General features: G+C 43.8%; 1 protein-coding gene across 1 annotated transcript; it reads left to right on the top strand.

The window, feature by feature from the left end:
• Positions 1–10,683: 10,683 nt before the first annotated feature.
• LOC120274887 (L-type lectin-domain containing receptor kinase SIT2-like) lies at positions 10,684–12,510 on the top strand. Its single transcript, XM_039281431.1, has one exon. It carries the CDS (start codon positions 10,684–10,686, stop codon positions 12,508–12,510), a length of 1,827 nt encoding a protein of 608 aa, XP_039137365.1.
• The last annotated feature ends 1,445 nt before the right edge of the window (positions 12,511–13,955 follow it).

Below are 13,955 nucleotides of genomic sequence, written 5' to 3'. Positions count from 1 at the left end.
TTGCTCAACTGCCTAGATCTATGAAGAAAAAAATTCCAGAAGATCTAAGAGAAGCTAGGGATCTAAATCACCAACAAATACCTTTAGACTCAGTTCAAAAGCTAAAGCCTGCTCTCGTCTTCCTTAGCACACGACTGGCTGAGAACAACACCTTCATGAAGCCATCGACTCAGAAGTGGTCCATCCCCCACCTTCTTCAACAGCTGAAGAAGACTTTTGTCATCTTCTGGTGTCTTCGTCATCTTAGCAAGTTTTATTCCTTGTTTGTTTTGTTTCTAGCATGTAAGTTTTAGGCGGTGCATTACTCCTAGTGATGGCCCCTAACTTAGTTGGCTTCGGCCCCTTTCCCTTTCTTAGTTTCTGTACTTGCTTTTTTTTTGCAATAAATTCGTGATTTATTTACTTTATTAAAAAAAATACATGTTCTCATGCTGACCTATCCATTTAATAAATTTCAGAATTAACTATAAAACTATGAAGAAGATATTTTTTTTTTTTTGGAAGAACTTCTCAACCGAGAAGCTGAATTTATTAGAAGCAAAAAACAGAAGCTAAAAACACTAGAAAAATTGGAAGAACAACAACAGCTTAAGAAAAGAAAAATTACAAAAAGGAAAAACCAAGAGAAAGGAACGATCGCATGATCCAACGAGGGAGATCACGTCCCGAGAGGAAGAGATTCAGGTGCTGATGACGAAATCCCAGAGAAGCAAGATCGGAAGCCGATTTGAACCAGAGAAGAGGTATACAATCAATGATTGGATGCAAGCTGGAGTCCAAAAGGAGCTTAAGATTGCTGATTTGAGGCTGGTATCTCCAAGAGAGAGTAGAGTCAGGGCGATGACGGAGATCCAAAGCAGCACGATGGGAACAGAAGATTCTTTTGACATTGAAGCAGTGCGCAAGGGCGGTCGAGAGAGCAATCTCAATGGCAAAAATCTCATCCCAAGAAGTATCCAACGAAGGCTGCGACACGCATCCTGCGAGAGAGATACAAGAATAAGCATCGGAGATAAAAAAGCCGACAGACCTAACCTGAAGATCGTGGTTGACGATGACGTGAGTGAAGAGGAAAGGGCCGTCCATGCAGGAGAAGTTAAACTGAATGAAGTTTCTACCGATGGAGACGTGGGATCCGTATGCAAATTCTCTGGTATGAGCAACGGTCTTGTACACAGGAATAATAAGATTCGGTCTCTCATGCTTAAAAACATAATTACACCTGCAAATCCAGATAAACCAAGCACCAGCAGCGATGAGAGCAAGAATGTTCGGAGAGGTATGATAAGTTAAGATCCAATCGCCCGCTTGGAAATCGTCCCGAAAGCTGAAGGGCTGGTTAGTTTTGATCATGATTTGATTCCAAAAGCGAATTGAGCACTAGAACAGGTCATTAAAAAGGTGATTGATGGTTTCACGGTGAAGACCGCGAGAATATGCGAGGCGATCCGGACCAATATTTAGTTGGTTAAGAAAGGCAAAAAGTAGACAAACGACCTTTGATGCATAACCCGGATGAAATGCTTAATACGTGGAGGCAGGGGATTTTTCCATAAGTGCTTCCAGCCAACCCATGGATCAGAAAATGAAGACTGGTTATTTAAATGGTGGTAAACAGCTGAAGAGATTTTACAGGAACTGGGTTTAGGCACCCAAATCCAATGATTATCAAGGTCGGGGAACAACCGAAAACAAATTCGCTATTAAAGCGTGTTGGGCAGCTCACCAAAGATTAGGGAGAGAGAGTTAAGATCCCAGCAGTTATCCGAGACCAAATCCGACATAGCAACGTTAGGAAGATCAACATCCATATTAATGTATGTAGGCTTAAATGCAACCGGAATGTCAAAGATCCAAGGGTCCCAAAGGAACGAAGTACGCTCAGGGTTAACAGCATTGATTTTGCAAAATGGCTTAATATATTTTGCCGAATGACATAACCCACGAAAAAACCACGAGCATTTAGCAGGGATGGCGCCTTGCCAAAAATTAACTTTCCCATATTTAACGTTGAGAATGTCAACCCAAATAGAATGGTCGTTGTTCAAATATTTAAAAATATGTTTAGCCATTAACGAATGTTTTGCAAGAGATAGATCCCTAACTCCCAAACCCCCCTCAGATTTACCTGTCAACATAGATTTCCAGCATACGTTATGGATGCCCTTTCCATTGCCATTTCTACACCAGAAGAAATTTCTAACCACTTTAGAAATATCTGCGACAATAGAAGTAGGAATGGGATAGACAGACATTATGTAAACTGGAAAAGACAAGAGAGTGGAATTAATGAGAATTTGTTTGGCAGCAAAGGAGAGATGAAACCTAGACCATTTAGAGGTGGTGCGTTTGATTTTATCGATCATAGGCTTAAAAACATTAATATTAAGACGTTTAGGGGAGATAAGGATGCCCAAGTATTTGAAGGGAAAAGACGCGTGGTTAAGCTTTAAAATGGAGACAGATACTCTTAATAACGTGTTTGTTAAACCATGAAGGAAGAAAATTTGAGACTTAGAGTAGTTAGGACATTGACCAGAGACAGAGGAATAAAAAGACATGCAAGCCAGAATGTTTCTAGCAGCCTTACGGGAAGCATGAGACACAAGAATGAGATCATCAGCGTACATGAGGTGATTGAAATTATGAATTAATTTAGGCTCAAAACCAGGGATAGCATTAATCTGTAAACCAAAATTTAGGGCAGAAGTGAGAACCTGAGAAACTAAAATGAAGAGATAAGAAGAAATAGGATCACCTTGCCGTACACCACGGGAGGACCTAAACCAAGGGGTCGGAGAGCCATTAATCAAAAGAGAGAAAGAGTTGGCCCGCAAGCAGGCATTGATCCAGGTGATCCAAGTGGAATGGAAATTCATTCTAGAAAGAATGGCAAGAATTGCACTCCAGTCTAAAGTATCGTAAGCTTTGGCAATATCATACTTGATTATCATCCTAGGGGGGTTTGCAGAATCATTTTCAATGGAGTGGGCTACCTCTTGCATGGAAATTATATTGTCAAAAGAACACCGACCGTTCACAAAACCTACCTGTTCAGGCCCAATAAGATAAGGAATGACTTTCTTTAACCGATTAGCAAGAACTTTGGAGATAACCTTGAAACACACATTGCATAAAGAGATAGGCCTAAAATCAGAAACACAATTCGGGTTATCAACTTTAGGGATTAAAACAATGTAAGTTTGGCCCCAGGAGGCAGGCATGATAGGATTTTTAAAAAAGTGGGAAATAGCCGTGAAGAGATGATCACCGATAAAGGGCCAGAAGAATTTGTAAAATTCAACGTTAAAACCATCAGGCCCAGGAGACTTACCAGTAGGAAGGTCAGAAAGAGCACGAAAGACTTCGTCCTTAGTGACCTCCTGAATGAGAAGGAACTTGTCCGACTCAGAGAGTTTGGGCAAATTGGGGGGTAAAGCATCAGCGACGTTGGAAGTAACAATAGAAGGAGCATTCCACAAGTTATAAAAGAAGTTAAAGAAGGCTTGTTCAATATCTGCGTGGTCGCAACAAGTGTTACCGTTAATGTCTTGAACCTGGGGAATAAAATTATTGTGCGACCTCGCACGGGACATAGCATGAAAGAAGCGAGTATTTCTATCACCGTCTTTGATCCACAAAAATCTAGATCTCTGAGCCCATTTAATGTTGCACTGACGCTGCAAAGCGGAAAGCTTAGCGTAGTGATCCATCAAGGCGTTTTGAGAATTAGGATTGAGATCAGACAGTTCTAGAAAATTGACATAGTTCTCAGTGAGATTAAGGCAAGATTCGAGATTATTAATACCAGAAAGACGCCAGGAATTAAGATTATGCCGGGTACGAGACAGAAGATGGGTAAAGGCGTGCATGGGATTTCCATGAGGGGAAAAGTTCCAGGCATCCTGAACCGCGCTGTGACAACCCAACAAATCAAACCAAAAATTCTCAAATCTAAAAATGCCTTTTTTGCGAGGATGATGAGTATTAATAGTAAGAAAAAGGGGAGAGTGATCAGAAAAAGATCGGTTAAGATGTTTAAGAGTATAGGACCGAAAGTTGTCGTTCCACTTAAGATTCACCAAACAACGATCAAGTCTAGCCCAACGACGAGCTTGGCCAGACTGATTGTTGCACCAGGTGTAAGGGGAACCAGAAAACTTTAAGTCCAATAAATTATTTTGATCGACAAAATCCAAGAAGAAACGAGATTTACGAGAATAATAAGTAAAGGCACCGCCTCTATGCTCGTTCCGGGAGAGGATAGAATTGAAATCTCCCACCACAAGCCAAGGCTGATCAAGAAAAGCAAGTTTCGAAAGTTCACGCCAGAGAAAGCGTTGTCTATGACAAGAAACAGAGTTATAAACCACGGAAATGATAAAATGAGAGGACGAAGTAGAAGAAACAACCAAGTGAAGAGCGTGATGGGAAAAAGCTAAAGGGGTAACCTGGCCGACGATGGGGTTCCAGAGGACAATAATACCTCCTGAAAACCCTTCAGACAAAATAGCTGCCCAATCCCAACGATTGCGGATATACTTACAAAAACGATCCACACGATCGGAGTTAGCTCTAGTTTCCACTAGACAGACGATGAGAGGCTTCAGAGAGTGAATGAGACGAAGGATCCTAGAAGAGGTGTCCCGCGACGAGAGACCCCTACAATTCCAACACAATATATTAGCCATAATCATAAAAACAAATATTGAAAAGGGAGCAGGAACAGATACACCCTAAAAGGAGAACACCGAAGAGCAATAGAAGTAAAGTTAGGCGCTTGAACACCCTGGGTCAACCCTTCCTTTCTTCGGAGAAGTGTTAGCTTCAAGAGAACTTTTCCTAATGAGAGCTTCCCTTCTAACTTCGTCTTGGTATTGGTTGAGAGTCATGTTGTCATCGGGGCAGTCGTCGTTGGACATGTCATCGTCTTCGTCGTCAGAGAACTCATCTTCGTCGGAACTGTCCTCCTCCATATTCTCTTCGGCAAGAGCAGAGGAAACTTTTTCGACGAGGGTCTCGTGAAACGAAGCAACAATAGAGGAGGAGGAAGGAGTGCCTGAAAGAGAAGACCGAAGGGTTGGGGGAGGGGAGCTAGAATGATGAGATGGATTTGGTTGAGCAGGAGGTCTGTCAGGTCGAGAAGGGGAGAAATTCGAGGGAGTGTCAGAGGGTAACGTAACTTGAGGGCAAAGAGAGGCATGGGGACCCATATCGTTCATTCCAACGTCTCGAGCCATGAGAGGAGAGAAGTTACGTGTTGGAGAGCCCGAGGAATTAATAAAGTTAGGGGCATGAGTGACGTCTACAGAGACATTGGATGAGGGGATGGCGCCATCAGAGACAGGGCAAGAAGTCTCGATGCGAGGATCGATGGTAGTGGGAGGGTTAGATGGGACAGGTAGAGAAGATGTTAGAGGAGAAGGGTAAGGGTTGTCATGATGCACATGGGAACTAGTGAACCGCCCACTGCTATTGCCTCTGAAGCCGCCACGTAAGCTACGAGAAGCGGTGCCTCGGAACTCGGTGGCAACGGCACTCGGCTAGGCTGCAGTGGTCGAGGCCACGTGATCAACACGTGTGCTACCTCCGCGACCCCGAGCGCGGCCACGCCGGCGAGTAACGAGCAGCCAAGGACCGTAATCGGTCTCTGGTAAGATTGGATCGGTCACCGTCGACGGGTCAAAAGAAGGAGGAGCGGGTAGAGGATCAGAGATGTCCATTTGCCGGTCGTTGTCGGTGGATACCTGGATGGATCCCTCTACCGGCGGTCGCACCGTGCGAGAGGGCAGCTGGGAACCACCGGCACCACTAGACAACGACGAGGCACATGAACGACTTCCATGACCGATCAGACCGCAAGAATAACAAAACGTCGGTAACCTCTCGTACATAACGACCACGAAAACCCGATGAGTGTCATCCCTGATCCAAAAACCTCTGCATAAAGGTTTAGAAAGATCGATCTCGATACAAACACGAGCATACTTGGATCTGGTCAAGGTTGAGGTAAATTCATCAATTTTGATGAGTTGGCCGAAGTTACTTGCAATGGTATCAAGAGTATCGCCATCCCAGCATTCGATAGGAAGGTTATGAAATTGGACCCAAATCACGGCAGTATTCAGCTGAGTAAAAGAGGGCTCGAAGAAGGGCTTCCATGGCGACAGTTGCAGGATAATACCGTTCACCGACCATGGTCCGTCCAAGAGGAGATGCTGCATCGCTCGCTCCGTAGAGCAACGGATCAGTAAGAACCCGTTTGGAAGATCTGAAATGAGAATTTCTCCGAATTCCGACCACTTAGCCAGGAGCGTAGACTTGACCTGATCAAACGCAGGGGGCTTACCGAACAGTTTACCATATAGAGCGTGCTGGAACAACGAGCATCCACGATTAATGGCATCTGTGTCTAACCGGATAAAACTGGTCGTTGACTCCTTGAGCTTGTTTAATAGCTGAACATTGTGAAGTGGGGAATTATCAAGAGATTGTGTAAGCGAAGAGGCGATTTGTTTCCAGGATTTGCTGGGGTTGCCAGGAGGCTGGGGTTGGCACCCGCTTGCCATGGCAAGGGGGACGAAGGAGAGAGAACAGACGAGAGCGCTCAGAGTGGAAAGTTGAGAACAGGAGAAAAGTTGAGTAAAAGTGGATGGAAGTTCTGGGAGTGCTAGTGGCACCAAGAAATATGAAGAAGATATTGAACCATTGTCAATTGTCAGCGTGCCGGACAAACTTTTGCAAGATGCTTGCGAAAGTTTTCTTCAGGGCCCTTCTTTTAACACTTGGACTTTCGGCAAGTGATGAGTTTACTTACAATGGATTCAAGGGTGTGAACCTCAGCGTGGATGGTTTAGCAGGAATCACATCGGATGGTCTTCTGAGTCTGACCAATGCTACGAGGCATGCGACGGGCCATGCTTTCTATCCTTCTCCAATGAGGTTCAAAAAGTCTCAGGTTAATAAGGTTCTCTCTTTCTCTACCACATTTGTCTTTGCCATTATTCCTGAACACCAAATGCTTGGTAGCGCTGGGTTTACTTTTGTTCTCTCACCTTCAAAAGAGTTGGCGAAAGCTTCTTCAGACGATTATTTTCTTGGCATTGTCAACATGACGAACAATGGAAATGCATCCAATCATATCTTGGCGGTTGAGTTTGACACATGGGATAGCCCTGAAGCAGAAGACATTAACAACAACCATGTTGGCATTGACATCAATGGTATCATATCTAATTACTCAAAACCTGCTGGTTTTACATCAGATGATGATGGCAAATTTCAGAACCTAACTCTTTTCAGTGGCGAGCCAATGCAAGCCTGGATAGAATATAATGGTACAAACATGCAGCTCAGCATAACTTTAGCTCCCATGTGGAAACCTAAACCCAAGATTGCTCTTCTGTCGCCTACCATAAATCTATCTAGCATTATTTTGGACCATATGTATGTTGGTTTCACTGGTGCAGTAGGAATTACTTATTCATACTATTACATTCTTGGTTGGAGTTTTGAGATGGATGTCAGAGCTCCTGAGCTTAACCTATCAAGCCTCCCTCTACTACCTCAAAATTCGACATCATCGGAGAAGAAACAGAAGACTCTACTGCTATGGCTGCCCTTGACTCTTTTGCTTGTTCTATTGACCGTTGCTGGTGCCACATTTGTGGTGGTAAGGAAGAAAAAGTTCTCAGAGATCCATGATGATTGGGAGCTAGTATTTGAGTCCAACAGATTCCCTTATGAACAACTACACAAGGCAACTAGAGGTTTCAAGGATAAGTGTCTTCTTGGAATCGGGGGCTTTGGTAGGGTCTATAGAGGAGTTCTACCAGCTTCTAAAGTGGAAGTTGCAGTTAAGAGAGTAGCTGCTCATGAGTCCAAGAAGGAAGTGAGGGAGTTTGTGGCAGAGATTGTGAACCTGGGTAAGCTCCGGCATCGAAACTTGGTTCAGCTATTGGGGTACTGTAGGCACAAAGGAGAGCTTCTGTTAGTGTACGAGTACATGCCAAATGGGAGCCTTGATAAATTTCTATTCTATGAAACCAAACAAACTCTTGATTGGAGTTTAAGATTTCAGATAATCAAGGGTGTGGCATCCGGTCTCCAGTATTTACATGAAGGTTGGGATCAAGTTGTGATTCATAGAGATATTAAGGCCAGCAATGTTTTGCTGGACGGTGACATGAATGGGAAGATAGGTGATTTTGGACTTGCAAAGTTGCATGATCATGGTGCTGCTCCTCAGTCTACTAACGTGGTGGGAACTCTTGGTTTTCTTGCTTCTAATATCAAAATATCTTCAGCTGTTTATCACACGTTGAATAAGCATCCTGTTTGCTACAATGATTGGATTGGTTGGAATATTATTTGGAGCATTCCTGTTGCTCCCAAAAATAAAAACACTTAATTTGGCTTTTGTTTGAGAGCAGTGCTATCCACTGCTTTTCCCTCGCACAGAGATTCACCTTGGTCCTGACAATCCCTGTGTTTTCTGTGGTATCCATCGTGAAACTATTGATCACATTCTTTTTCAATGAGATAGAATTAGAGAAATTTGGGGAGCATGTAAACGTAATCCTTAAATCCTCCTTTTATTTCTCTGGCGGCTTTTCTTCTGGTAATTGGGTTATTGAGCATAAGCATTCCAAGTTCAATTTAGCAGATCATTCGCTTGCGCTTGGTTTATTTGGGTGTGCCATTGTGACTATATTTTCAGGGACACTCGTCCCATCTTTTCCAGCATTGTCTCCAAAGCTGTTGCTCATGTTGAAGAATACCATTGGTGTAATTCTAAAATGTTGGGTAGAAAACTCCCTCCCGCCGTCCAACTTCTCTTCCGCGGATGACTACTTCTTGTTCTCTCATGCAAACGATCCGATCAATCCACCGGGTAAGTTCAACGAGATTCTTTTTTTCAAACGCTAATTATAAAATTTCTCTTGCTGGCAGCTCCTCCAGACAATTTTCCGACCGGCATCTGGACGCAATTAGTGCTGTGGAAGTCGCTCTTCAAGCCACGCTGGACCTCCACATTCCGGTGAAGCATGTTCTTTGCGACCACGCTGCCGTCATACAACTCCTGAATTGCTCGGATCACATCTCTTCGTGGCGATTCAAGGCTCAAGTTAGCAACCTTAAGTTCTTACTCGACGCTTGCGGTCATCCCCAAATACACATTATACCCTCATTTGGGACGGTTATCCCAAGCACCAACCCTCGCAACTTACTGGACTAATACATCATCAGCTCAATCTTTTTTTCTATTCGGCAAAAGACCTTCCGTTTTGGATTATGAAATCATTTCGTAGTTTCGGTTTTAGCTTTTAATTATGTTTCTAGTTTTGTGTTTAGTTCTCAGATTAATATCTTTGTCTTCGTTTACTTTTAATACATAGCTTCCCCAGTTGGAGAGGTTCTTCACTCTTGGTTTTCTTGCACCTGAGCTTGCTAGAACTCTCAAGGTTACAACCAGCATTGATGTGTTTGCCTTTGGGTCTTTCCTATTTGAGGTTGCTTGTGGGAGGAGGGCCATAGAACCAAATAAACAAGAGTCAGAACAGGTTTTGGTGGACTGGGTGTTTGCAAATTGGAAAATGGGAACCATACATGAGACAAAGGACCTGAGATTGGGAGAAGATTATGTGTTGGAGGAGTTAGATTTGGTTTTGAAACTTGGATTGTTTTGTTCACATCCTTTGCCTTCAGCAAGGCCAAGTATGAGACAAATTACACAGTTCCTAAACAGAGATGTGCCTCTCCCTGAGATGCTTCCTTATCATTGTCATGGCGATAGTATTTTTTGATTCAGAAATGAATCAAGCTAAAGGAAATGAAGCTTATAGTTTTATGATCATGTTGTGAATTGAACTCTTGCACTCAAAGTGCTTTAGGGTGAATTAGCACTTTGTGTTTATTACTTTATATTTGTAACTCATCCGAGACATCTCTGATATGAAAATTTCAATACTTTCCAAGTACTACTCGTCTAAAACTGACACTTCTTGTCCATTGTTGACATATATATATATATATATATAAATTATTTTTTCAAAGCTAGCTCTTCGCCTACTTGCATGTTTTGATATCCTCATGAAAGAAGCCTGATCGAAGCATCAGCTGGCAGTTTTTGCATCTGTGTAGTCTGTGCATTTTGTCTTCAGCAATATATAATTAGACAGTTTAGTTTCAGATTCATCCATTCAATCTTACTTCTACTGCATTTTGGCTTCTCATCTTTCTCGGAACTGACAAATGCTTTCTTCAATACGCATTTTTCTTTGTTTGTATAGAAAATATGTAGCTTCATTTGTATTGTATCATGTAGGTGAGTTCGGCAGTGGTCCTCATATAAAACACACAAGAAGCACTTGAGATGTTCTTGGTCATATAGGAAGTTTACTTCTGCTTATTATTAAGGAGGTTGCTCATGGATTCAGCATTAACACATCAGACAAGCTCAGTAAACTTCATCCTCAACTTCCAATTCTTTCTGGAGGCTCTTTTTTTTGTTTTTTGGTTCTTCTGGTAATTAATAATCGTTGCTATCATCTTTCAGATTGCAAATGAAAACCAGTGGGTTACTTATCATTGAGAAGAATTTCTCCAGTAGGAAAAGCTACGGATGTGCATTGTTTCTGTGGAAGATTTATTTACCTCATTTCAGAGCAACAAGTGCCTAATATGATATCTCAGCTTCTAAGAGTTGCACTACTCTGCCGTCTACTCATGCACATTACCGCTTCTGCTGGAGACCATGAGTTCACCTTCAATGGATTCAGCAATGCAAATCTCAGCCTTGATGGTGACGCGAACTTGGCTGCTAATGGGCTGTTGCAACTCACCAATGCAACACGACAATCCAAGGGACAGACATTCTACCCTTCACCTCTCCACTTCAAGATGTCTAAATCAACTTCCGTTCGCTCCTTCTCCACCACTTTTGTATTCGCCATTGTCACCAAGTACGCCGGCTTGAGCAGCTATGGTTTCACCTTCTGCATCTCTCCAACCAGGGCGCTCCATGGCGACTCAGGCCACTACATGGGCCTTTTCAATTCCACAAACAATGGTCTTTTTTCAAATCACATCATCGGTGTGGAGTTTGATACAATACAAACACCAGAATTCCATGACATTGATGACAATCATGTTGGCATTGATATCCACAGTGAGATTTCCAACAGCTCTCACAGTGCAGGCTATTATCCGGGTGACGCCAATGCAGAGTTTCAGAACATGAGCCTGAGCAGTGGGCAGAGGATGCAAGTATGGATAGAGTATGATAGCAAAGCTCTTCAACTCAATGTGACCTTAGCTCCATTTCAGCTGCCAATGCCCAAACGCTCTCTCCTATCACTGGATATTGATCTGTCCAGCCATATATCCCAGGAAATGTATGTAGGTTTCACTGCATCCAAGGGTGATGATTTGACCACCCATTGCATTCTCGGTTGGAGTTTCAAGATGGATGGAAATGCAACTGCTCTTGATCTTGATCGCTTGCCTTCACTCCCTACTCTTAGCACCAATAAGAAGGGGAAATCCAAGACTTGGACAATCTGGCTTTCTGTATCTGCATTTCTAGGCTTGTTAACAGCAGCTTTGATAATCAAGTATGTGGCGGCAAGGAGAAGCAAGTTTGCAGAGGTACGAGAGGACTGGGAACAGGAGTATGGTCCTCATCGTTTTCCATATAAGGTACTTTACGAGGCAACAGATGGCTTCAAGGATGAATACTTTCTTGGATTTGGGGGCTTTGGTAGTGTCTACAGAGGAGTGTTACCAACCACCAAAGCAGAAGTTGCCGTCAAGAAAGTTTCCCATGAATCAAGGCAAGGAATGAGAGAGTTTGTTGCTGAGGTCGTGAGCCTTGGTCAGATCCGGCACCGGAATTTAGTAAATCTCTTGGGCTACTGCCGCGGTAAAGCAGAACTAATCTTAGTCTATGAATTCATGCCCAATGGCAGTCTTGACAAGTATCTATTCAGCAAGGCAACACCATGTCTGGACTGGAATTGCAGATTCAGAATCATCAAAGGAGTGGCTTCAGGCCTTCTTTATTTGCATGAAGAGTGGGTGAAGGTGGTAATTCACAGAGACATCAAGGCTAGCAATGTGCTGCTTGACTGTGAGTTCAATGCAAGGCTTGGGGACTTTGGCCTGGCGAGATTGTGTGATCACGGGACTGATTTTCAGAGAACTCATGTTATGGGGACCATGGGGTATCTTGCTCCAGAGCTTGTAAGGAGAGGCAGAGCAACAACAAGCAGTGATGTATTTGCCTTTGGAGTGTTCCTTCTTGAAGTGGCATGTGGCCGGAGGCCGATAGAACCTAATGTAGATGGAGATGGGGATGGAGAGGATTTTGTTTTAGCTGAATGGGTACTGGATAATTGGAGAAGGGGAGACATTCTTGCTTCCAGTGATGGCGGGCTAGATAAACAATTTGTGGTGGAAGAGATGGAGCTTGTGCTGAAGCTGGGATTATGTTGCAGTCCCAGCTGTTGAGAAAGAGCTGAGGGAGCACCATCAACAAGCACCTATGCCCAGGCGTAGTTTGAGGAGGAATCAAGGATTGGTCGGCAGCAAATTCAAAGACTTTGTTATGAATAATTAGCAACTAATGAAAGGGTATTAGTATAAAGAATGTTTGTAATCTCGTGGAGTAGGGGATTACAAAGGAGGTTATCTAGCATGTGAGAATGTCCTCGGCACAACACCCTGCTTGTCGAATGCCGCCCTAGAGGAATTGTTCCAATTTGGAAGATTTCTCTTGTTTTGTTGCTATATAAGAAGATGCAATGAGAATGATAAGCGACTTTTGACCGTAATCACTTTCTCCTTCCTTCTTCTTCTTCTCCTACTTCTTTTCTTCTACTTTCTCGCATCTTCTTCATTCTAATTAAGTCCCGCTAGCATTTCCCTAGCCATCCAAATCCCAATAGCCTGCATCAATTTGGTGCTTTCATTGACCTCATGACTGATAGCATGGTGACCAGAGCGCGAGCGGTCGATGAACAACTGTCGTCCATGGCCGAACAACTCGCCAAACACGACGCAGTCCTCTCCAAAATCGACGGCCTCTGCTCCACCGCACAACATCACTCGTGATTCCTTTGAACTCATGCGAAAAAGCCACTCCGAATCCTTCGACCTTCTCTCGCAACTCCTCGTCGCTCGCCAGATCGGTGATGGGCCGAGATGTTGGTTAAACTTCAACATCTCGACCGACCAACACCACTTCTGCCAACCTCTCAACCACCATTACTTCCACTTCCTCCATCCACCATCCCTCCAACACTCCACCATTCTTCACCGTTAACGCCACCATCTCTTCATCCCACCTCGTCATCATTGCCTTCCAAGTTACCAAAAATTGAGGTTCCATTCTTTCTCTCGCGAAGATGCTATTGGGTGGTTGTTTCAAATAAACCACTATTTCCTCTTCAACTGCATTCCGGATGACCAACGGGTCGCCATCGCAGCCTTTTTATATGGCGGTGTCGTGCACGCCAGTTGGTTTCAATGGTTACACTCTACCAATCAACTTGGGCAAGGGATGATTTTTGCTCGGAAGCTTGAGTTGCGCTTTGGCCCTCCTCCTACTTCAATTATGAAGCATCTCTTTTCAAGCTCAAACAAACATCCACTGGCCGAGGCTTTTTTCTCCATGAATTTGAATGCTTATCCACTAGGACCACCAAAGCTCAACCACTCGCCTTGATGAACTGTTTTCTATCGGGTCTTAAGGGACGAGATCTCACCGGAGTTGTACATGATGAAACCGCAGAACCTCCATGATGCCGCCGGATCGCCAAGATAGTAGAGGACAAACTCCGCAGCAGACGAGCGGCCGCTAATCGGCCCCTCGCTTTCAACGATCCGCTGCTACCAAAGACCACCGGCCCACCCTAGCACTTCCCCCACGCCGCCGCCCCACTTCCTTCCACTTA

This window comes from Dioscorea cayenensis, chromosome 13 (assembly GCF_009730915.1).
Source record: "Dioscorea cayenensis subsp. rotundata cultivar TDr96_F1 chromosome 13, TDr96_F1_v2_PseudoChromosome.rev07_lg8_w22 25.fasta, whole genome shotgun sequence".
Lineage (NCBI taxonomy): Eukaryota > Viridiplantae > Streptophyta > Magnoliopsida > Dioscoreales > Dioscoreaceae > Dioscorea > Dioscorea cayenensis.
Note: the sequence above shows the minus strand (reverse complement) of the source record. Positions and strands in the feature narration are given on the sequence as shown.

What these genes read in the sequence shown, in the direction of transcription:
- LOC120274887 (XM_039281431.1), top strand. Translation starts at nt 10,684, where the DNA reads ATGATATCTCAGCTTCTAAGAGTTGCACTACTCTGCCGTCTACTCATG.